At 41.5% G+C, this 25,632-nt stretch overlaps 2 protein-coding genes across 3 annotated transcripts; one reads left to right on the plus strand and one right to left on the minus strand.

Moving 5' to 3' along the window:
* Nucleotides 1-2,398: 2,398 nt before the first annotated feature.
* On the minus strand, nucleotides 2,399-14,392 carry LOC125899551 (uncharacterized protein DDB_G0290685-like). Its single transcript, XM_049593940.1, has 7 exons — nucleotides 14,368-14,392; nucleotides 11,804-12,469; nucleotides 11,490-11,758; nucleotides 10,066-10,132; nucleotides 9,810-9,923; nucleotides 5,900-6,130; nucleotides 2,399-2,971 (listed from the first exon to the last, which is right to left on the minus strand). The coding sequence occupies exons 1-7, from the start codon at nucleotides 14,390-14,392 to the stop codon at nucleotides 2,757-2,759; spliced, it is 1,587 nt and encodes a 528-aa protein (XP_049449897.1). The 3' UTR covers nucleotides 2,399-2,756.
* Nucleotides 14,393-14,600: 208 nt separating this feature from the next.
* LOC125899321 (interferon-induced protein 44-like) lies at nucleotides 14,601-25,401 on the plus strand. Of its 2 annotated transcripts, none has more exons than XM_049593521.1 (9): nucleotides 14,601-14,733; nucleotides 16,215-16,250; nucleotides 18,455-18,481; nucleotides 18,625-18,658; nucleotides 19,927-20,125; nucleotides 20,436-20,591; nucleotides 20,789-20,957; nucleotides 23,417-23,517; nucleotides 23,638-25,401. In XM_049593521.1, exons 1-9 carry the CDS (start codon nucleotides 14,709-14,711, stop codon nucleotides 23,818-23,820), a joined length of 930 nt encoding a protein of 309 aa, XP_049449478.1. In that variant the 5' UTR covers nucleotides 14,601-14,708; the 3' UTR covers nucleotides 23,821-25,401. The 2 variants fall into 2 exon arrangements, with proteins under 2 accessions (XP_049449478.1, XP_049449479.1); XM_049593522.1 differs by having other exon boundaries at nucleotides 23,417-23,501; nucleotides 23,638-23,774.
* Nucleotides 25,402-25,632: the final 231 nt, after the last annotated feature.

Raw genomic sequence — 25,632 nt, forward strand, 5'->3', positions numbered from 1 at the left:
TCGTCCCTTGGATACTTTTCGTGCCTATGAGAACATATGTTAAGATGTGGACATACACTTTAGGTGTCAACCTTAAATTCGGCGATGTGCTTTCCATTAATATAAATCTGACGGCTCGCACTTATCACACTGTTGGATTGACTTCGTTTACTTCTGTTGGTGGTAAAGACGATCAAAACAGACTAGCTGACAGCAAATAACCAATCAGAGGAGAGCCCTTCTAGCCAATCAGAGGCGGAAAAGGCGGTACCTTCCCCTACCGTCCTACGAAAAAAAATATTGTGTCCTACAGAGGAGGAAACATCCTGGTTTGAATCTCGACCACATGTCCTCCTGTGTCTCCTGATTTTGTCTAATAAAGGCAGAAATGATTGAGTGTGTATTGTTGTTAGTGTTGCTATTGACATAAAGTGTGAGCCTGAAGATGTGTCTCAGTTTCATTTAAACAACAAACTGAGCTTTGACGGCCTGTACTGTAACCCCACCGCCAACATGGAGCACTCTGTTCACAACATTAGTGTGACACCACACACACTATCTGCCCGTTCAGTGTAACAGACAGAACTCTAATAGAACTGTGACAGAACTCTTCGCTTGGATAAAACCTAGAGAGAACATTAAACTCTTAAAGAACTCTGATGGATCTTTCACATAACGAAGACAGAACTCTGACAAAACTTTATTTTGACCAAAATCTCACAGAACTTTTAACAGAACACTGATGACACTTTGATAAAACTGTGATGGGACAGAACCCTGATGGATCAGCTCAGTGTATTATCACCTCTGATGTCAGGCTGTTCTGCAGGTGGAACTCAGTCACCAGAATAAATGTTGACACTGAACATTTCTTCTAACCACAGATTCGTTACATTTGTACATTATTATATGTTGTGACTTTATGTTTCAACAGTTCTGTGGTTAACGTGTTCAGAGACAAAAAAGATTATGTTTGGGGAAAGAGAGAGAGACGTATACGCCAACGTGGATCAAAATCTTGTGTCAGGTGCTCGTAGAGAACAGGAAACAACAGAATTGACAGGAAGGCGATTCAGGCACACACAATATAAGAAAAACAAGGAGGAAATATTAAAAACATTTTACTGTGATGGCTAAATCAATAAAAGAGCCGACATGTTTCAATCAACCACTGCAGCTCTTTGTCAGCGCTTTAAAAATTTACCACAAAGGTATGGTCACACCTGTGTAGTGGCAAGAAGGCCATCACATGACCCATATGATGACATCACAGGTGAAACAAGTTAATAAAAAACACAGAGTGACATGAGATAAGCGCACACATGTGAGCGCAGTGCCCAGAGAGGCAGTCAGAGCTACAGGCTACAATGAGGCTAAAAACAGAGTTCAAATGAGGTTTTTCCAAACAACTTTTTATGTCGGGGCTTCAGGACACTTGGATCACTACGGACGAGCAGTATGGAGATATTTTGTGGTTTCAATGATGTGTTTTTGGACGTTTGAATCTGGGGCGCCGTCAGCCTCCATTAGGTGGAGTTGTGTTGCTACCTCCTCTCCCCTTGGATCTCTGCAAGTGATGTGAGGACTCTAAAACTTCACCTGAGCCTCCCTCGGCATATGGGTGAGTAGATAATGGCTGAATTTTCATTTTTGGGTGCACTATCCCTTTAATACTCTTGCTGAAGTAAAACAATCTTTTCTGCAGCTTGTGTTTGATGTTTATAACGTACATTAGAGGCTCTATTAGCACAAAGACGTGTTTGCACCTCCCTCAATGTACTGTCCTTAATCCACTGATCATATATCAGTAACAGCAAATATCTGTTTGGAGTCTCCATCACAGTTTGTTCACCAGAGAGAGCAAACAACTTTATCTTTGATCAGAAGATCACAACGTGTTTTCAATTTAAAACCTGTAAGAACTCTGAAGGAAATAAATGCAAAAGATTAATTAAACATTAAAGATATACGCTGTACAATATAAGTATTACAATACTTCAGACTGTACACGTGACCAGTGTAAATATTTGTGAAAAAGAAGTTTGGTAGTGCATGTGTCAACTATGTATGAAATACCTTAAATATATATATAGATAAATGTATTTAAACAACATAAGAACTATATACAATATATAATGTTATGTAGAGTTTGTGCGAAATAAACACAAGACAACAGAACTGTATGAAGTGCACATGACTGACATGGAAAACTGTGATATAATATAAACCAACAATAATACAAACATGTATTATATGTGCTGATATAGGTAACATAATGTAATAATATATTATGTAGGTTATGTGTGTGTATAGGTAAAGTTGTGCTTGTAATTGTTATATAGTAATAAGAATGCTGCTGATGTGTATGAGGGACATCTACAGATCTGAATTATGTCTTTTAAGTAAGAATAAAAATCCATAGACAGAAAATCTTTTTATTAAATCAAAATTAAATCAGTTCAACTTTGATTTGCGAAGCAAAGATTTGATACGAGGGTTAGAGACAAACCAACAGAACATTAATATGGAAGTTTAATTAAAAGTGTTTCTTTTATATCTGCTGTGTGACAGTAATACACCAGAATACAGACAAATTAACCTGCAGATGATTCATAAGGTATTTTGTTCTGATCAACAAGACTATTGATGAAATATCTGAGTCATTTAGGAGGACATGAAACAAACTATGACTCTGGACTGTGAATCAAGTGATAATTCTGCTTTCTTTATTTCATTCTTTCATATTCAGGCATCAAACTAACCAACCTGACTAACTGTTAGGTCAAAGATCTTAACTGTTTTTGTATTTGTTGGATGGCCCGGTGATTTCTTGGACAGTTCAGTAATCCCGGCTGAGTCTCATGGAAGAGAATGTGAGTGACCATCTTGATGTTCGGATACATTTCTGACCATTGTGTCAAACCAGGTGAAAAGTTGTGATCTCTGGTGTGATGCATCACCACTAAAATAACTGGTTTGTTTCCAGATGACACTGAAACACCAGAGAAGAAGAGAACGGTTAGAAACAGACTTCCTGTGATGATGAACATGCAGTAGAGAATGTTATATCACAGGAGTGGTAATCAACACAGGTAGGAACAATTCAGTACATCGTTCCCCGTCTTCATTCATTCATTCATCACTTGGACCTGGAACAGGCTCCTGGACACACAGACATATGAAAGCCCCCACACCCCTCCAACACAAGAAGAAGACCCCCGACTGACAGAGACCAAATGGTCGTATCACTCGTGGTCAGTTTGATTCTTGAGGCTGAAGAGAAGCTTCAGACAGAACATGGACTCTGTTTCACTACGTGTGTGAGCAGGAGTCACTCAGTATGTGTGCTGGACGAGGACATCTAACTGGCCTACTGTCCTTGTCCCAGTATACAAGCACGGGAGGGGAATCCATTTATTGAGCCAAGTATGTGCGACTCCTCTACGATAGGTGGAGATATGCCCCCTTTCAGCTTGTTAGTATTGGACCTTTTTCCTGTTGACCTATTACGTCACAGACCAAACAATGGACAAACAAGTTAGCTACGGTTAGCTAGCAGCTAACTGCTACCATGGTGGACAACTTTACAGCTCTGTACATTTGGTCCGTCCAAAAAGTCACGGCTCTGGATGTAGATTTCTCCATGTTGTTACCGGCTTCTTCTTCTCTTACACATTTAATGCTATTGGACTTCCGGGTCAAAGCCCGGGGCGGAAACTGTGGAGCATGCTCAGAGCGCCTCGGCCAGTTTGGCTCTGATTGACTGTATACATGCAGGAGTCACATGATCTGGGTGTGTTAGTCCCACTGTGACACTGCAGGACCATTTCACTCACACTGACATGTTTACAGGGGTTTGATATAAATCCGTTCTCTCTGTCGTCAGGGAAACAGACTGAGGGCCCTATTTAGATGGTCTAAAGCGGGCGGCGGAGGGCGCATAATCCACGTCGCAAGTGTCATTGCTATTTAGGTGCAGACGCAGTTGTCATTTTCACGCCCTGCGCCCTCGTCGTCTAACTAGCAAATGAACTTGCGCTTCTCTGGGTGTGTTGGTCTAAAAATGAGGAGTGGTCAGGCGCAGTCACGGCGCGTTGCTAGTTAGATGGCGTAAAAAGCAAATGCGCCAGTGACCAACAAAAACCTGGTCTAAAGTCAACGGCGCAGTATTTCGCTGTTAAACAAGTTAGTAATATGCATCTCTAGGCGGGTGCACAACGTGCGTGCACTCTGCTCAGACACACACGGAGCAGCCACACATATGCAAAAGATAACAAATAAAAATATGATTACAATGTGAAAGGTTATTATTGTGCACATTAAAATATTTATCAGAAACACATCTTAATGGTCAGTCATTAATCAGAATGATCTAATCGCAGTAATAATGATCATCATAATCCGGGAGGTCCAAGCTCGCAGTGTCCAAATATACGGAACTGCGAGCTTGGACCTCCACAGGCTGATGATGCATAGCCTGTAAAATGAACTTGTCTTTCCCAATTGAATTGTGATCATTTTGGCATGTAAATCACAAAATCAAAGATGTGAAAACATTTGATAAACTTTATTATGACATAAATACAGCAATAACTTCTGTGAACTAAAAACATAAACTTATAGCCCTACAAGTAGGCTACAATGCATATGTAAAAAACAAAGCGCTTTTAGAATGTAAAACTGAAGATCATCTTGTCAGGAGGGGCGGCACGGTGGTGTGGTGGTTAGCACTCTCGCCTCACAGCAAGAGGGTTGCCAGTTCGATCCCGGGCGTGGGAGCCCTTCTGTGCGGAGTTTGCATGTTCTCCCCGTGTCAGCGTGGGTTCTCTCCGGGCACTCCGGCTTCCTCCCACAGTCCAAAGACATGCAGATTGGGGACTATGTTAATTGATAACTCTAAATTGTCCGTAGGTGTGAATGTGAGTGTGAATGGTTGTTTGTCTCTATGTGTCAGCCCTGCGATAGTCTGGCGACCTGTCCGGGGTGTACCCTGCCTCTCGCCCGATGTAGCTGGGATAGGCTCCAGCCCCCCCGCGACCCTCAAGAGGATGAAGCGGTTAGAAGATGAAGATCTTGTCAGGAGGAGGAGGAGGAGGAGGAGGAGGATGACGACCCCAGCTCCGCAGCCAGCACGCAGCCAGACCAGACGGGCCCGGGTGCAGCCACGGGACCAGCCCTTCCTGCACCTTCAGGCGGGGGGGTTCAGGATGCTGGAGAGGGAGCTGGGCTCTCTCACCTCCCGGGTTAAAATAAAATAAATTGAATAATTTACAATTTGTTGACAGCATTTCTCTCGTGCGCGCGCTCTCTCTTTCTCTCTCGCAGTCTCACTCTGTTTCTTTTCTTTTGACTTTTCTAAGATGACAGATGCTGAATATATACTCCCTATCTGATGCTGTGGCTGTTTGTGGTTGGCTGAGAGGGATGTGCACTCATTAGTTTGCAGCTGTGTTAATCAAATCAGGTTGGGTTTCCATTACGCGTGCCAAACGTGCCAAACGTGCCAAACGGTGCCAATCCCCTTTGATCTGACATCAGATGTGACAGGACAGTCGATATAGAGATACATTTATCGTCTCCTCAGCTGTAAAACGCTCACTCTTTCCAGTTGGTAGGTCCACCATCTAATTAGCTCTCCACCATGTGCCTCTTTTAAAGGGAATGAGAGGTGACACTCTGATTGGCTTATTGAATGATACGCCCAAAACACACCCATGACTAATTCACAGAGTAAGTCCAACCCTTTTAGACTCTCCGCCATGGAGCACAGTCTGAAAACGCGCTGTCTAACTAGCAAGTGACTGGGACACGCCCATGCGCTGCACGCCTGGCGCTTTGCGTTTAAGACCATCTAAATAGGGCCCTGAGTGTTACTCCTGAACAAACTGTGGGGACCAAGTTAAATAAGCCCGTTCATTACCTGCCTCCTTTCTCATGGCTGCATCCACATCTGATTCAACACGAGACTTGACTGAACAGAAGACGATGATGACGTCACTATCCTGCAGGTCATTGGTCTCCACTGCTTCACTTTTCTTCAGTTGTGTCAGTATGGCCTCATCAGCACCAAAGGTCTCACCAGTGACGACAGAGAACACCTTCACTGTAGATACTGCTGGACAAAACCAACTGAATGTGAAAGGCCACATTGCTGAAAGAGAAACAAACAGTTAACATGAATACATTTCAAACTTAAAAGAACCTGCTAATAAAATGACACTCAGGTTTCAGAGGTGGAGGAAGTATTTGGATCATTTAGCTAAAGGGGAACTTTGCCTGTTTTCACAATCCATCATTGTTATTCCTCTGGTATAAAACAGTCCAAAAATATGAGATGAGCAACTCTCTCCTAAATCCAAAATCCAGAGTGCTAAAACTTAAATCTGTGATGTCATAGGGTTTAAAGTCTGGAGCTGCTCCACAGACGATGAATGGTGAACGATGTTCTAGATGACAGTGAGAGCTCTCAGGAATGTTCTGAGTATATGGGAACATTTTCTGCTTCAATGCTGAGAACTTAAAGATCAAACTATATCAGTCTCCATTCGTCGTCTCTGCAGCAGCTGCGGACTTTGTACCTGATGACATCACAAGGTTAACACTTCCTCCCCTGGTTTCTGGCTCAGAGAGAGAGCAGCTCATGTTCACTTACATTGATTGAACTGTCCTGGATCACAGAAAGAACTTACTGGAATTCTTCATTCAGCTGGTGTCCCCCTCTGACTAAAGCACTATTCAGACGGGATTAGTTTTACATGGGCACGTGGGGTAAAGTCAGTTTACCACAGGACGTTGGTAATGTTAATGGCCGATTCGCACGTGATAAGAAATATCAGTAAAACTACCACAAGTGGGAGGGGTAAATCCATTCACGCACCTCTGTCCCCCAGTGTCATCATGTAGCATATTAGGGCTGTCAAAAGCACCATGAAATTGAGTTCAAATAATATTCTAATCGAATTTATTATTATTATTTTTATTATTTATTTATTTTTACAAAAAAAAACACAAAAAATAAGATGCTTATTGCTGACGCAATATGAACGTGACACTCGGATGAAAACACCCGTTCTGACCTCACTATAGTTCCAGGTATGATCAACTTCTGCCTCGCTATCTGAGCAATGTTTGGATACTTGAGTGCGTAGTTTTCCACCACAAGAGTGGATCCTGGTCGGCTCGTAGTGGTGTCTCATTCTGGTAACGTTTCATCTCTTCTTCAAAAAGGGTATGCAGGGAGGCAGCAGGTGCAGCACTCTCCCTGTATGTCTCCCCGAACAGGTCACACATCGCGGACAGCACAGTGGGTGGTGTTGGTCCAGTGGGTTCCTCCATCGGCGCCTCTCCCTCCATTGCTGCGTCCCTCTCTGGCCCGGCTTGTGCGCGAGCCATCTCCGCCCGAATGGGATTCACTGTGATATACGTTATTGACAGTATTAATTAATTATTAATGATATTCGAATTATCAAATTTATGTTCGAACTTATAAAAAATACATATATTTGAATATATTTCGAACTTCGAATTTTTTTTGACAGCCCTAACACACATATTTACTGCTGGTCTATTCGCACAGAAGGTAAAAGTCGCAGTAATGATTACTGACATGGCACATTCGGACGGGACTAAAATCTCTGGTCATTATTACTTTACCCCACGTACCTATGTAAAACTAATCCCATGAGTGCTAATACCACACTGTGAAAAGACTTTGTTACAAAGTCCTGCGCTCAAAATATTACTATTAAGTTAAAGTTAGGTGTTATTTAAATGATCAGCAGTAAAAGAAAAACAATCCCCCCAAAACTTATAAATGTAAACATATACATATTATATTATTGGAATGTCATTACTGTTGCAGGTTGTTGAGGCAGAGCTAATTTTAAATACACTGCTCAAAAAAATGAATGGTCACACTCATTAATGATCACAGTGAAACAGGAAGTCAGTTAAACTTCAGGGATCAATCCAGTGATTGTGAATCAGTTTCAGCTGCTTTGGTTCAAATCAAAGAGAGAACAGGAACAATGGAGAGGCAAACAGGAAATGGTTTTACATGTGGTGTCCACAGACAGTTGCTCTCTCCTTATCCTTCCTGACTGATTCTTCTCTAGTTTGGTCTTCTGCTAGTGTCCTTGGCACTACTGGTAGCATGAGGCCATACCTGCAGCCCAATCAGGTTGATACCAGATACCAGGAGACCGGCCGTTACACCAGGAGAGCTGGACAGGGCCGTAGAAGGGCATCAACCCAGCAGCAGGACCGCTATCTGCTCCTTTGTGTGAGGAGGAACAGGAGGAGCACTGCCAGAGCCCTACAACATGACCTCCAGCAGGCTACTGGTGTGCATGTTTCTGACCACACTGTCAGAAACAGACTCCATGAGGGTGGCATGAGGGCCCCACGTCCTCTAGTGGGACCTGTGCTCACAGTCCAGCACCGTGCAGCTCCATCATTCACCAGAGAACACCAGAACTGGCAGGTCCACCATCGGCACCCCGTTCTCTTCAAAGATGAGAGCAGGTTCACACTGAGCACATGTGACAGGCCTGAAAGAGTCTGGAGACACTTTGGTGGACGTTATGCTGCCTGTGACATCATCCAGCATGACGGTGGGTGGCGGTGGGTCAGTGATGGTCTGGGGAGGCAGATCCTTGGAGGGTCACACAGACGTCCATGTCATAGCCAGCTGTACCCTGACTGCTGTTAGGTACCAGGATGAAGTCCTCAGAGCGACTGTCAGACCTTACGCTGGTGCAGAGGGCCCTGGGTTCCTCCCGGTGCAGAGGGCCCTGGGTTCCTCCCGGTGCAGAGGGCCCTGGGTTCCTCCCGGTACAGCGGGCCCTGGGTTCCTCCTGCTGCAGAGAGCCCTGGGTTCCTCCTGGTCCAGCCTCATGTGTCCAGAGTGTGTAGGCAGTTCCTGGATGATGAAGGCAGTGATGTCATTGACTGGCCCTCTTGTTCCCCTGAGCTGAGCACCTATGGGACGTTATGTATCGATGCGTCCACCACAGACTGTCCAGGAGCTCACTGATGCCCTGATCCAGGTCTGGGAGGAGATCCTCCAGGACACCGTCCTCTGACTCATCAGCTCAGCCGTTGTCAGGAGGTCACACAGGCAGGCGGGGGCCAAACACACTACTGAGTCACATGATGAGTTGATGTGATAAAATTCACACACATTGGATCAGCCTGTGATTTAAATGTTTGACTTTGATTTTGAATCCAGCTCTCAGTGGGTCGATGGTTTTGGTTTCCACTCACCATTGTTACGTCATTTTGTTCTCAAGAAATTATACAGTGTTCATCAGTAAAGATTTTACACTTGAATAATTTGTTCATCAACATCTGATGAACAAATTATTCAAGTGTAAAATGCTGGTCATTATTGATGCATTGATCAGTAATGTGATCTGCCCTTTTCACCTCCCTGGGACACCTGGACCAGCCAGTGGCAGCTCTTGCAGGCTGAAATCAGGATGATCACATTAACCAGCGCGCAATCATCAGACTTGACAATTATCACAAAATAATAAGCTGTTATCATGAGATAAGAGTGCACAAAAAAAAGAATAATACTTGGCCTTTCTCGGCTTCTGTAGTTTAAGAATTCAATGCTACATTTAATATTTGATAAGGAGCTGTTTTTGTTTTAAATGCTGCTAAGAAGATGGTCACTCAGTTATCATTGTTCAAAGTCAAAAACATCAGACTTTATCATGTTACTTTGTATAAATTAAACATTCAAAAAATCAAGGAAATGTATACTTCTTTGCTGAAAATGTTTATATATATTAAAAATAATAATATATATTAACTAAATCACTCACATGGCTGTGACGCTTTCTGGTGTAATTCTTTCTCTAAAAGATTAAAGAAATATAAAAGATCCTTCAGGTCAGTTGGAGTTTTGTTGATGGAGCACTCTTTCAAACGTTCAGCACCTACAAAGAGAAAACATGCTCAGAGACTCATTTTATATATTTTTCATATGGTTTTTGTATTTCCAAGTGTATTTATATAATTAGTATTTGTAAAATATAAAATGACATGATAATGTACAATGATGATAAATATTGTACATACATGTGAAACATTGTGGTGATATAATTTTTTTCAGTTTCTGCAGACTCTCCTTGAGTTCCTTTTCTTCCTGAAACACAGAAAACACAGAGATGAAAACATGCAAATAAACACAGAAAGTACAAGAAATAAATGACAATATAATGGAAGTGTAGCAGCATAGAGATCTATGCATTATGTGGCCGACTGATTACTGGGGCGGCTGGATATAAATGCAGCAGTCCAACGCCATCTCTTCCTTTGAGCCCCTCCGCCGTGTCACTTCTGGTCCAGAGGTGTGCTATCCTAACAGGTATTATTGTAATTACTGTCAGTGGAGGACAGTGACTAACACACACACATGGTTACGTTTAGCCAACACACACACATGGTTACGTTTAGCCAACACACACACACGTGGTTGGATTTATGAACAAAGAACACGGTTTGGCTTCACAGTGTCACAGGAAGTGAACACCGGCCTCCTGGGTGAGAGTCGGTGGTTGTTGGATCTATCCACCACCCCTCTCACCCGCTCTACTCAGACTGACACCACCCTAACGTTTGTTATTGTCCTGCTGTGTTTCCTCCTGATGCCGCCAGGTGCGTTACAGAATAACAGGTATATAACATGTATCATGCCACTGTGAAAGGACGTTTTTTTTGTCCATGTCTGAAGGCAGACGTCACTGATGAAGTGCCAGACGACTACATATTGAGACCGGGTTGCTTTAAAGCAGATACAAAGTCCGTCAGTCCGTCCGTCCGTCCATCCATCCATCCATCCATCCATCCATCCCTCCCTCCCTCCATCCATCCATCCATCCATCCATCCATCCCTCCCTCCATCCCTCCCTCCCTCCCTCCCTCCCTCCATCCATCCATCCCTCCCTCCATCCATCCCTCCCTCCCTCAATCCCTCCCTCCATCCATCCATCCATCCATCCCTCCCTCCCTCCCTCCCTCCCTTCCTCCCTCCCTCCCTCCATCCATCCATCTATCCATCCCTCCCTCCCTCCCTCCCTCCCTCCCTCAATCCCTCCCTCCATCCATCCCTCCATCCATCCCTCCCTCCCTCCCGCCCTCCCTCAATCCCTCCCTCCCTCCCGCCATCCATCCATCCCTCCCTCCCTCCCTCCCTCCCTCCATCCATCCATCCCTCCATCCCTCCCTCCATCCATCCCTCCATCCATCCATCCATCCCTCCCTCCCTCCCTCCATCCCTCCCTCCCTCCCTCCCTCCCTCCATCCCTCCATCCCTCCCTCCATCCATCAGCAGCAGGTTGAGCAAAGTGCTCTAAACATCCTGCTTGTGTTATAAAACCAGATAAATTGACGGAAAACAAATAAAATATGTTGTCAGAAAACATTTTTAAACACAAATGTCAACACAAATTTAATGTTGCAGTTTAGTTGTATAAGAATAAATAATAGCAAAGTGAACTAACCTGTAGGTGTGGCCCACCACCACCATCAACAGAGCTGCCTCCACCTTTGGACTGGTTGTCTGGTCCACCATCAACAGAGCTGCCTCCACCTTTGGACTGGTTGTCTGGTCCACCATCATCAGAGCTGCCTCCACCTTTGGACTGGTTGTCTGGTCCACCATCATCAGAGCTGACTCCACCTTTGGACTGGTTGTCTGGCCCACCATCATCAGAGCTGACTCCACCTTTGGACTGGTTGTCTGGTCCACCATCATCAGAGCTGCCTCCACCTTTGGACTGGTTGTCTGGCCCACCATCATCAGAGCTGACTCCACCTTTGGACTGGTTGTCTGGTCCACCATCATCAGAGCTGCCTCCACCTTTGGACTGGTTGTCTGGTCCACCATCAACAGAGCTGCCTCCACCTTTGGACTGGTTGTCTGGTCCACCATCAACAGAGCTGCCTCCACCTTTGGACTGCTTGTCTGGTCCACCATCAACAGAGCTGACTCCACCTTTGGGCTGGTTGTCTGGTCCACCATCATCAGAGCTGCCTCCACCTTTGGACTGGTTGTCTGGTCCACCATCATCAGAGCTGACTCCACCTTTGGGCTGGTTGTCTGGTCCACCATCATCAGAGCTGACTCCACCTTTGGACTGGTTGTCTGGTCCACCATCATCATTAGAGCTGCCTCCACCTTTGGACTGGTTGTCTGGTCCACCATCATTAGAGCTGACTCCACCTTTGGGCTGGTTGTCTGGTCCACCATCATCATTAGAGCTGACTCCACCTTTGGACTGGTTGTCTGGTCCACCATCATCAGAGCTGCCTCCACCTTTGGGCTGGTTGTCTGGTCCACCATCATCAGAGCTGACTCCACCTTTGGGCTGGTTGTCTGGCCCACCATCATTAGAGCTGCCTCCACCTTTGGCCTGGTTGTCTGGCCCACCATCATCAGAGCTGCCTCCACCTTTGGGCTGGTTACCTCCATCAGTTCTGTCTATAATGTCCAAACAGAGAGGATTTCAGTGTTGATGTCATGTTGCAGGATTCAGACAGACTGTCTCTACCTCAGCATCAATAAACTACAGAAGTGTGATTAACCTTCAGAGTTTCACACAAATTGTTACTCTGCTCTCATCAGTCACTGCTGCTCTTATTGATCAGCTAAAACTCACTGCTGGTTTTATTTGCCTTTCCTCATCTGGTCTCTCAGCAGGAGCTGCAGCCTTGCTCTCTTAACGTGGCCTGCCCAAGCAGCCACACTCAAGTCTTTTAAATGTTAGATAACACCAGATAAGTTAGTGCCTCCACACAGACACAAAGTTTGCAAGCTAACGTTTCAAGCAAAGGAGAACAAAGCCGAGGTAGCATCGAACTGCTGACTCTGTGAGGACACACAGAGCGAACAGGATCCTCTGCACCACTATAACACAGCACAGCAAGGACGGCACTGGAACCCCTTCTTCTGAGCCAGCTTCCTCCGTAACAGACAAGTTATACTTTAAGTTAAGTTTTCACACCTTTTTTTTGGTCAAACACTTAGTCCAGTTCTTTTTATACATTGATGTATGTATATTTATTTTTTATTTGTAACTGTAAACATTTGGGCGGCACGGTGGTGTGGTGGTTAGCACTCTCGCCTCACAGCAAGAGGGTTGCCAGTTCGATCCCAGGCATGGGAGCCCTTCTGTGTGGAGTTTGCATGTTCTCCCCGTGTCAGCGTGGGTTCTCTCCGGGCACTCCAGCTTCCTCCCACAGTCCAAAGACATGCAGGTTAATTGGAGACTCTAAATTGTCCGTAGGTGTGAATGTGAGTGTGAATGGTTGTCTGTCTCTATGTGTCAGCCCTGCGATAGTCTGGCGACCTGTCCAGGGTGAACCCTGCCTCTCGCCCGATGTAGCTGGGATAGGCTCCAGCCCCCCCGCGACCCTCAAGAGGATGAAGCGGTTAGAAGATGAATGAATGAATGAACTGTAAACATTTGTGCAAATCTTCTTTGTTCAGATATTTTTTGCACATTGAAGCATTTAAGTTACTTGATCAAAACATTTTTAAACATTCATATATTTGAATGTATTCACACCAAATGTTTTCATGCATTCAGATGTGCTATACATAGCTGCAATACGTTGGACCCTATTTGGGTCCAATACTTATGTGACATCAGCTGATGTTTCTGTCTGATCAGCTGTTAACTCATCACAATGACAGTATTCCACCACAGTGACTGTCAGCAGACTCATATGTCACTGGAAACACAGATTAATGTACATTATACGAGTAGCCTAGCTGGCCTGTGGTAACATGCAGACCGACACAAAGCTAGTATGCAGGAATGTTAAATGTGTTGCTTAGCAACAGTCCAGCCTCGGTCCAGCTGTTGAACTATTTGTGTTGGTGAAGTTCAATAAAGAATAAACAAACAAATCTTAATCTGTTGTCACTTTTTATTGTTTACCAATAACTGACTCTTGTGGAACTCTTGTATAAAGCATTATTTCTGGAGAGGTGGTGCCGTGTGACTAAATATCAACACAGCTGTTATTATCTCCAGTGACCAACTTACAGCCATGATGATACTCAGTCGTCTCAAACAGCACTCCCTCTCAGTGTGTTATTGTCTTGATAGAAAAAACATGATGAATGTATCCAGATATTACAGAGTGAAAGTAATCATTTTTATCTAAAAATCTACTCAGCTGAGAATATGCTGTGTAAAAACTTCTCTCCAACAAGTGCAGTTTACTGTAAAAGTTATTTAAGTTCGTGTTACGCAGTAAATGTTACAACATTTAGTCTGAAGACAGAATGAAGTGTATCAATAGCTTCAATAAAATGACACACACACAGACACACACACACACACACACACACACACACACACACACACTTACCAGTATTTCTCCCTTGCGTGTCCATCCTGTAGCTGTGGTAGATCTGTGATCTGCGGAACTGAAGAACCAAAGGCCTTTTTTTAATAACTGGTTTGTCCTGTTTCATGAATCACATGACTTACAAGAAATGTACGTGGTTCCCATCAACCAGCATTGGTGTGTTTGTCAATGTCAATTACATTCACTCATTGAGATGAAAAGTCACAGTACTGGTTTATCAGAATGTGGTGAATGTCTTGTGAGTCATGCGGTTAATGAAAAGTACCTGACATATAAAGAGTCCATTCGTATAAAGTGTCCATTCGTTCTTCTGTTTGCTGCAGATCGATGACAGCTATAAGATGGTCACATCACTCAGAACTCTTGGTAAGGATGTTTCTCCTCTCACTTAACTGTATTGTGCTGATGATAGATTGGACAGATTGTTGAAGTAAAGCTTTAAATCCATCAAATATTTGGAATAAATATGTTTTTAAAAAGAAGTGAGACTCAATTAAACAAGAAGTTTTGTGCTGTAAATAGTTCTGTAGTTCAGTTACACCCTAATGCCTTTGTGTTTGATGTGAAGCATTCCTGGCAGTCTCACTGTTGTTGTGTTTTATTAAACCACATTTGAACATTTCAGAAACAGTGTGTTTAAACATTTGAGCCAATGAACTGTCTCTCTAATGATTGAGTGAAGTACCCATTCTCTTCTTACCAAAATGTTTAGTCTCAGAACAAACATATACATATACTCCTGTATATAACTATACTCCTGTATATGACATATACTCCTGTATATGACATATACTCCTGTATATAACTATACTCCTGTATATGACATATACTCCTGTATATAACATATACTCCTGTATATAACTATACTCCTGTATATAACTATACTCCTGTATATGACATATACTCCTGTATATAACATATACTCCTGTATATAACTATACTCCTGTATATAACTATACTCCTGTATATGACATATACTCCTGTATATAACTATACTCCTGTATATGACATATACTCCTGTATATGACATATACTCCTGTATATAACTATACTCCTATATATAACATATACTCCTGTATATAACTATACTCCTGTATATAACTATACTCCTGTATATGACATATACTCCTGTATATAACTATACTCCTGTATATGACATATACTCCTGTATATAACATATACTCCTGTATATAACTATACTCCTGTATATGACATATACTCCTGTATATAACATATACTCCTGTATATAACATATACTCCTGTATATAACTATACTCCTGTATATAACTATACTCCTGTATATAACTATACTCCTGTATATGACATATACTCCTGTATATAACTATACTCCTGTATATGACATATACTCCTGTATATAACTATACTCCTGTATATAACTATACTCCTGTATATAACATATACTCCTGTATATAACTATACTCCTGTATATAACTATACTCCTGTATATGACATATACTCCTGTATATAACTATACTCCTGTATATAACTATACTCCTGTATATGACATATACTCCTGTATATAACTATACTCCTGTATATAACTATACTCCTGTATATGACATATACTCCTGTATATAACATATACTCCTGTATATAACATATACTCCTGTATATAACTATACTCCTGTATATGACATATACTCCTGTATATAACTATACTCCTGTATATAACTATACTCCTGTATATGACATATACTCCTGTATATAACTATACTCCTGTATATAACATATACTCCTGTATATAACTATACTCCTGTATATAACTATACTCCCAGTGTGCTGTATGTTAATAATAATTTTCTTCATGTCTTCCTTTCTGTCTGTAGTTGAATGGACGAGGAGCCTTTTTATTGCTGCTCCAGGTAAGATACACTATTAGCTGCAGTTCAGTTTAAAAATCCAAAATATAATAATAATAATAATAATAATAATAATAATTAACTCACAGTTATACAGTGCATTGATCAGAAGTAGTAACAAGTTTCATTCACTCCCTCACATGTAATGTGTTGTCACTGCTGTAGATCATTCCAGTTTACAGAGAAGGTGATCCAGCTAATCTCAGTCATTACTGAACAATCTCAAGTCTACCTGTCATGGAAAAACTTGTTTTTCAAAAACTGTTGAATCATTTGGTTCGGCATATTTTACATACCTTTAAGTACGGGTTTAGAAAGAACCTCTCCACCATGCTGGCTGTCTCTGAGTTTGTCAAAAAAATTGATAAGAGCTTGAGATAGAAAGGAAAGCACTATGAGAATCTTCTTGGCTTTTGATACTGGAGAGAGAGAGAGAGAGAGAGAGAGAGAGAGAGAAGGAGAGAGAGAGAGAGAGAGAGAGAAGGAGAGAAGGTGCCCGGTGTATTATAGGGGGGTCCTCCGGCAGACTAGGCCTAAGTCAGCCTAACTAGGGGCTGGTACAGGGCAAGCCTGAGCCAGCCCTAACTATAAGCTTTATCAAAGAGGAAAGTCTTAAGACTAGTCTTAAATGTGGAGACGGTGTCTGCCTCCCGGACCGTAACAGGAAGATGATTCCACAGGAGAGGAGCCTGATAGCTAAAGGCTCTGGCTCCTGATCTACTTTTGGAGACTTTAGGGACCACGAGTAACCCTGCGTTCTCAGAGCGCAGTGTTCTGGTGGGATAATATGGCACTATGAGCTCTCTAAGATATGACGGAGCTTGACCATTTAGAGCTTTATAAGTTAACAGTAGGATTTTAAATTCAGTTCTGGATTTTACAGGGAGCCAGTGCAGCGAAGCTAAAACAGGAGAGATATGATCGCGTTTATTAGTTCCTGTTAGTACACGTGCTGCTGCATTCTGAATTAGCTGGAGAGTTTTTAAGGACTTACTAGAGCTACCTGATAATAGAGAGTTACAGTAATCCAGCCTTGAGGTAACAAAAGCGTGGACCAATTTTTTGCATCTTTTCGGGTCAGGATAGGCCTAATTTTCGCAATATTACGCAGATGAAAAAATGCAGTCCATGAGGTTTGTTTTAAATGAGAATTAAAAGACAAATCTTGATCAAATATTACTCCGAGGTTTCTTACAGTAGTGCTAGAGGCCAGAGCAATGCCATCTAGAGAAACTATGTCATCAGATAAAGAGTCTCTGAGTTGTTTGGGGCCAAGAACAATAACTTCAGTTTTGTCTGAATTTAACATCAGGAAATTGGTGCTCATCCAAGTTTTTATGTCTTTAAGGCAGTTATGGAGTTTAGTTAATTGATTACTTTCTTCTGGCTTCATCGATAAATACAACTGAGTATCATCCGCATAACAATGGAAATTTATAGAGTGATTTCTAATGATGTTACCTAAAGGAAGCATATATAGAGTAAATAGGATTGGTCCGAGCACAGAACCTCGTGGAACTCCAAAACAAACTTTGGTACGTAAGGACAATTCATTATAAACGTCAACAAACTGAAAACGATCAGATAAATAAGATTTAAACCAGCTCATTGCAGAACCTTTTAAGCCAATTAAGTGATCCAGTCTCTGCAGCAGAATTTGATGGTCAGTTGTGTCAAACGCTGCACTAAGATCTAATAAAACAAGTACAGAGACGAGTCCTTTGTCTGAAGCAATCAGAAGGTCATTTGTAGTTTTAACTAGAGCTGTCTCAGTGCTATGATGCACTCTAAATCCTGACTGAAATTCCTCAAATAAATTATTATCATGGAGAAAATCACACAGCTGGTCTGCGACTACTTTCTCAAGGATCTTTGACATAAAGGGAAGATTAGATATTGGTCTATAGTTGGCTAACACCTCTGGATCCAGGGTGGACTTTTTTAGTAGAGGTTTAATTACAGCTACCTTAAAAGACTGTGGTACATAGCCTGTTAATAAGGATATATTGATCATATCTAATATATGAGTGTTAACTAAAGGAAAGACCTCCTTAAGTAGCCTAGTTGGGATGGGGTCTAAGAGACACTTCAATATAACTTGCAATATTTGCATATTTATCAATTCCATGTTCAGGCAACATGTTGTAGGCCTCACATGAAAAGGGTTGCAGAATTTATTTAAATGTTTCCTCTGATTTCCTTTCTAGAAGAGCCACCACCCCCACCGTCTCCCAGTAAGATATGACGTTTATTTTTTGAACACCCTGTCAAGTTTTATTATAATCATTATTAATATGGAATAATATACTTTGTTACTCAACTTGTGTATTCACATGATTTGCTTGTTTTCTAAATAATGACACAGTTTTCTCTTCAGCTTTCAGTGAGGAATGGAGGAAGATAAACTGGGGGTGAGTTCATTCAAACATATATGTGGTGTCCCTGTGCTGTGTGTCTCTGAACTTTCCTTTAGATACACAAATGTAGAAACAAACTCACCTGAGTGCTCTCAGCAGAGCAGTGTGGGCCCAGCTCAGAATGATGTGGAAGAGAGCCTGAATACTTGATTAGCACAGACTCAACAAGTGGGGTGAGCTTCAGTCATAACCAATCACAGGAGCTCCTCTCATCCCTTTTAAAAGCACCAGACAGGTGAAACAGGAAGAGAGGCAGAGGCCAAGACAACTACAGAAATAAAATGTGTTTTCATTACACCATCATTATTACCTGTCTCATGTTATATGATTTTTGTGTGTCCAGTTATAAACTTGAAAAAAGATGTCAGGCACACACTCTAAGACTTGATGCAAAAATGTTTTTTTTTTATTCAAGTACCAACGTTTCAACTAGACCGTCTTCATCAGGGTTTTACAAGACACTGACCTACCAAACATTTTATAAGACACACAGGTGAGCTCAATGATGAGAGGGAGTGTCTTCAATTGCAGGCACATGCCATGGGAGGAGCTGACAATCAACACAAATTGCCACACAGATGAAACAGGAAAAAAAGCACAAAATGATCAGAGCTCAATTTCCATTCAAGTATAATCTTAAAGACTAAAAAAGACAGAATATAGACAATTCAAAAGTACATTTCAAAAACACTTACATTCTTTTCAGTTATCAGAAAGTAGCAGAGACTAAAAAGTGTCATTATCTTAAATACAGCCAGATCAGGAAAAGAATAATGCATTTAAACACCACTTAAAGTGGAAAAAAGCAGAGTACCCCTGTTTCTTGAAAAATGAATTCTTATAGGAGGGGGAGACTGCAAAAACACTTTTTAGGACTTTGAAATAAGACTTTTAAATAAATGAAACATAATTGTAAACGATTAAGTAGAAAAATGTCCAGTTATAAAACAATTGTGGGAGCTAATTCTTTAATTTGTAAGTATTTCTATTTCTAAATTTATACATGGAGAACATCTCAAGTCTCTTAAATTGCATCCATGTTTCTCTCACTTGCCTCTTTTACTTGCATCTTAGTCCCTCTCACCAAGGATGCATGGAGACAAGCAAGGAAACCATGTGAGGAGAGAGGAAACAAGGAAATGTGTTTTCAGAGGAATGAGATGTTTGCGGACGTCGACGTTTGTTTGTGATGATGGCGGCAGCTGATGACAGCTAGATATGTATATATATATATATGTATATGTATGTTTTTTGTTAAACAGAGACGAAGAAAGTCTTCAGTGTGTGCGAGACTATAAGCCTGTAACAGATGACATCAAACTTCTCCGAGTTCTTCTGTACGGGCCTGTTGGAGCTGGAAAGTCCAGCTTCATCAACTCTGTCGTCAGCACCATACGAGGCAGAATGAGTGTTCCTGCTGCGGCCAATGCAACAACTGCTGGAAGAAGTTTCACCACAAAAGTACAAAACCTTAAGATTTGTGTTCAACAGAAACATCAGCTCTAACAAATGAAATAAATGTATGAAGAAACACAGTAAAAACATAAATCAGACTAACACAACATAATAATTTGGCTCTGACAGTGTTACGGCTGTAGGTTTATCTTCAGAAGAAACTTCAATTATTTCAATTTTGTTTAAGAGAAATCTGATTGACTCAAAAACCTACAATACCCATGAGCCTCAGCTGCAGCTTGTAAATCAAAGCTGTGCGTCTGTACATGGCATCACTGTCAGTAAAACAAGCATTTCATTTGTTTCTGTGTCACAGTATGAAACTCATCATATCAAAATTGGGAAAGGAAACCAAGGGACGTATCCTATCATCTTCAATGACATCATGGGTCTGGAGGAAGGCGATACCCAGGGAGTTCGTCCTGCAGACATCAAACTGACCATGGAAGGACACGTGAAAGAGGGTTACATGGTACAACTGTTAAATGTTTGACATCATCAAAATACTGTGTGGAATATTTCTGCTTCCATTTGCTTACAGCTACTTTATTTAAACTTTAATCTGGTCATTACATTTAAGCTATAACACCTACAACATAAAGATAAGTACAGAAACACAGTTAAGAGAAATACTGTGTTATACATACAGTGTTCTTCTTTGTTTTCCAGTTCAATGCTGCTGGTCCACTGTCAGATGCTAATCCGGGCTACAACAAATCCCCCTCTCTGGACGACAGAGTTCATGTCCTGGTGTGTGTTGTTTCTGCAAACTCAGCAGAAATTACAGACTCAGTTCTGAGGAAGATGGCAAAAGTCAGAGAGATGGCCAGGGACCTGGGTAAGATCAACGATAATTATTCTGTTCATTCACAGTTTTGTAGAGTATTGATATTCCTGTTGTATAAAAAGGATCATTTACAGAAGTTACATCCTGCTGAGAACACTGAGTTTACTCAGAGTGTTTGTGCCAACTGCTTTAACTTGATCTGATTATCTCAGTTATCAGATTCCAACAGTTACCCATGAGGCTCGATGGTGTAAAACACTAAGTGTAGCACCAACACTTCTACATCATATTCATTAGTCATTTTATCAACACATCGTCAGTTTGATACAGACCATAATACAAAGAAATACAGTACAGGCCAAAAGTTTGGACACACCTTCTCATTCAATGCGTTTTCTTTATTTTCATGACTATTTACATTGTAGATTCTCACTGAAGGCATCAAAACTATGAATGAACACATGTGGAGTTATGTACTTAACAAAAAAAGGTGAAATAACTGAAAACATGTTTTATATTCTAGTTTCTTCAAAATAGCCACCCTTTGCTCTGATTACTGCTTTGCACACTCTTGGCATTCTCTCCATGAGCTTCAAGAGGTAGTCACCTGAAATGGTTTCCACTTCACAGGTGTGCCTTATCAGGGTTAATTAGTGGAATTTCTTGCTTTATCAATGGGGTTGGGACCATCAGTTGTGTTGTGCAGAAGTCAGGTTAATACACAGCCGACAGCCCTATTGGACAACTGTTAAAATTCATATTGTGGCAAGAACCAATCAGCTAACTAAAGAAAAACCAGTGGCCATCATTACTTTAAGAAATGAAGGTCAGTCAGTCCGGAAAATTGCAAAAACTTTAAAGGTGTCCCCAAGTGGAGTCGCAAAAACCATCAAGCGCTACAACGAAACTGGCACACATGAGGACCGACCCAGGAAAGGAAGACCAAGAGTCACCTCTGCTTCTGAGGATAAGTTCTTCCGAGTCACCAGCCTCAGAAATTGCAAGTTAACAGCAGCTCAGATCAGAGACCAGATGAATGCCACACAGAGTTCTAGCAGCAGACCCATCTCTAGAACAACTGTTAAGAGGAGACTGCGCCAATCAGGCCTTCATGGTCAAATAGCTGCTAGGAAACCACTGCTAAGGAGAGGCAACGAGCAGAAAAGATTTGTTTGGGCCAAGAAACACAAGGAATGGACATTAGACCAGTGGAAATCTGTGCTTTGGTCTGATGAGTCCAAATTTGAGATCTTTGGTTCCAACCGCCGTGTCTTTGTGAGACGCAGAAAAGGTGAACGGATGGATTCCACATGCCTGGTTCCCACTGTGAAGCATGGAGGAGGAGGTGTGATGGTGGGGGGGTGTTTTGCTGGTGACACTGTTGGGGATTTATTCAAAATTGAAGGCACACTGAACCAGCATGGCTACCACAGCATCCTGCAGCGACATGCCATCCCATCCGGTTTGCGTTTAGTTGGACCATCATTTATTTTTCAACAGGACAATGACCCCAAACACACCTCCAGGCTGTGTAAGGGCTATTTGACCAAGAAGGAGAGTGATGGAGTGCTGCGGCAGATGACCTGGCCTCCACAGTCACCGGACCTGAACCCAATGGAGATGGTTTGGGGTGAGCTGGACCGCAGAGTGAAGGCAAAGGGGCCAACAAGTGCTAAACACCTCTGGGAACTCCTTCAAGACTGTTGGAAAACCATTTCAGGTGACTACCTCTTGAAGCTCATGGAGAGAATGCCAAGAGTGTGCAAAGCAGTAATCAGAGCAAAGGGTGGCTATTTTGAAGAAACTAGAATATAAAACATGTTTTCAGTTATTTCACCTTTTTTGTTAAGTACATAACTCCACATGTGTTCATTCATAGTTTTGATGCCTTCAGTGAGAATCTACAATGTAAATAGTCATGAAAATAAAGAAAACGCATTGAATGAGAAGGTGTGTCCAAACTTTTGGCCTGTACTGTATATCTAAAAACACTGTTTAGGCTTGAAGCTTTTTTCCTCTCTTTAGTGTTTGAACAGAGATTTTTATAGTTTGCACAAAGTATAAATGTTCTCATCCTGCAGATAGTTTTTAATCATTCAAAAAAATTACGTACTCATGTTGAACTCAAAATATTATTACCAATGCTAATACTGAGCTGGTCATGAACATATTAATTTACCCTCTGGAGTATTGATGGATCATTTATCTAACATGTAGATAAAGTGCTGATGTAGGGCTTTACCACAGCGTAACCTATATAACAACAACATGGTATGACTGATGGGCCGTGTTCATTTCTGCAGATGTATGTGTCATTTCTCTTGTGTTATGGGTTCCTGCCAGCTTTATACTTTGGTAAACTGATAAAATGAGACGTCAGACTTAGTGCTGTCAGAAACAAAGACTAAATGATCCTTATCACGTTAGCTTTGGGTCATGGCTTCCACCTAATAAAAGATGAAAAGAAACTGGCTGAAAAGCTAAAATAGTGAGTGTGTTTCTGTCTGCAGGGATCCCCCAGATGATGATAATCACCAAAATTGATGAGGCCTGTCCTGAAACTGAAAAGACCCTGAGGAATGTGTACATGAGCAAGTACGTGAAGCAGAAGGTAAGGTTCCGTCTTTCTGTGAGTCTGAACAGAAACACAACCTCATGTTATTTTACTATATTTGTACTATATGAGCACAGAAACACTGAGTCACGCTAATTTATGGACTGAAACCCTCAGATGAAAGACTTCAGCTCAGCTGTGGGAATCCCAATGAACTGCATCTTTCCTGTGAAGAACTACAGTGATGAAATCGAGATGAAAGATGATGTTGACATCCTGATCCTGAGCGCACTGAGAAAAATGATCGACTTTGGAGACGACTTCATTGACAAAATTAAAGAAAAGGAAGAGGAAAAATGAATCAGAATATAACGCAGTGGGGCTCCTGGGCGTTTTGTATTGCTTTGAAATATTTACTCTCTGGTCAGTGCACAGTTTTGGGTTTGGGTATATATATATATGATATGTGTCAATGGGTAAGATCAGGAAGAAAAAGCATGAAGAGACTGAGAAATACCTAAGGGATCAATTGGAACAGATGTGGAAGGTGAGGTCCACATCTGTTCCAGTTCATTCCCAGTGTGTTAAGATAACTGTTTCTTTGTTTCAACAGTGGTGGGAAGTAACTAATTACTCAAGTATTTCACTAAACAGGGTTCAAAATTTCTTAAAAATGCAAGTGGCTGCTAGATTTGCTTCACCCACCAGCCAAAGAAAAATTATTGGTAATCTATTAAGTGGCTGGTAGATTTTGAAACTCACCAGTCACAGTGACAGGTGGACAAAAAGATGATAACCTTGGTACTAAAGCACACTACAGTTGTAAGCACTCATTCATAATGCTGTATAACAATAATCATAACAAATTAAACAGCATTCTATGATGACTTTTAAGGACAATGCTTCATAACTGTTGGTGGTTCACTGATGTTTTCTTGCAAGGATCACAGTGCATCATTATTCTCATAGTTGTAATACGTTCAGCTACTCACTGGTGTAATGTATCATGATGGGATTCAAAGTTAAGATCGAAGAAAAGATCAAAAAGATCAAATCTGATGGTGGACTGCTACTCTTCACCACTTCACTGTGAATGTACAGCATAGAAATCATCTCACAATGGGGTTCACATGTGATTCATGAGACATTCTTATCTCACCAATCACAGCGTAGGATCAATTGATAAATGTACATATCCCACCCCAATATATTCTCCTTTTAGAGGCCTTGCCCTGAGAGTTTACGGCATAGAGAGATGTAATATGGCCAAGAAGAGAGCCTTGTCTTTTTCAAGAAGACTTTTGTCCAAGAAGAGGGAATATTCTGAGCTAGAAATGGAACTCTGAAAACCTAGATTGTAAGTAAATGGACAGAACAAGATGGGCCAGTCTGAGGGTCAAATGTTTATGACTCTGCTCCCGGCCTCACCTCAAAGTTGATGAACTCTCGTCATCCTGGCATCAAGAGTGGTAAAGGTGTCAATTGGAAACCCACCAGATCCCAAGTTGCTGATTACCATCCTGGGAAAATCCAGCGTTTTTGACAACTTAGCCAGATTAACTGCCAGACCCGGGTCATTAACCAAGCTCTATCTTACTGGTGAAGATGAAATTAGAAATCCAGATGGGAGTCGTAAACTCAGGAAGAATTCCTGAGTAGAGACAGAGAGTTTCTCTTGTTAACAAACTTAAAATGTCTCTTTAAAGTAAAACTATACATTTTATCCATGTTCTAACATTGTAACTGTGCATAATCCCTGTTTGTTAGTTGAATGATTTTCTTTTCCACTCTTGTAGGTCATAGTATGAGTGAGTTATAATTTCATGTGTTTAATCCCTCATTTAACATGGAGTCATACTGCCATCTTGTGACGATAGTTAAGAAGGTTCTCGTAGGAATCCCATATTATATTTCAAGTTAAAATACAGTTGAATTGATTAATCAGTTTGTCTTCATTAATATGTGCTTTCTCATTTAGTATGTTGATGCAACTGCAAACTAGTATTGTAATGTTTGTGCATGAAACATTTATACTTGTGTTACGCTGATATATGCGGTATAATAATCATATTAAATCTAATTTGATGTTAAGAGCCGATTTTGACCATAATGGGAAGAGTATGTGTCTATCGCGCGTAACATGTTAAAGTATATAATCTCACAAAATAAAGT

The sequence above is a fragment of the Epinephelus fuscoguttatus genome, linkage group LG13, assembly GCF_011397635.1.
Source record: "Epinephelus fuscoguttatus linkage group LG13, E.fuscoguttatus.final_Chr_v1".
NCBI classification, from domain to species: Eukaryota; Metazoa; Chordata; class Actinopteri; order Perciformes; family Serranidae; genus Epinephelus; species Epinephelus fuscoguttatus.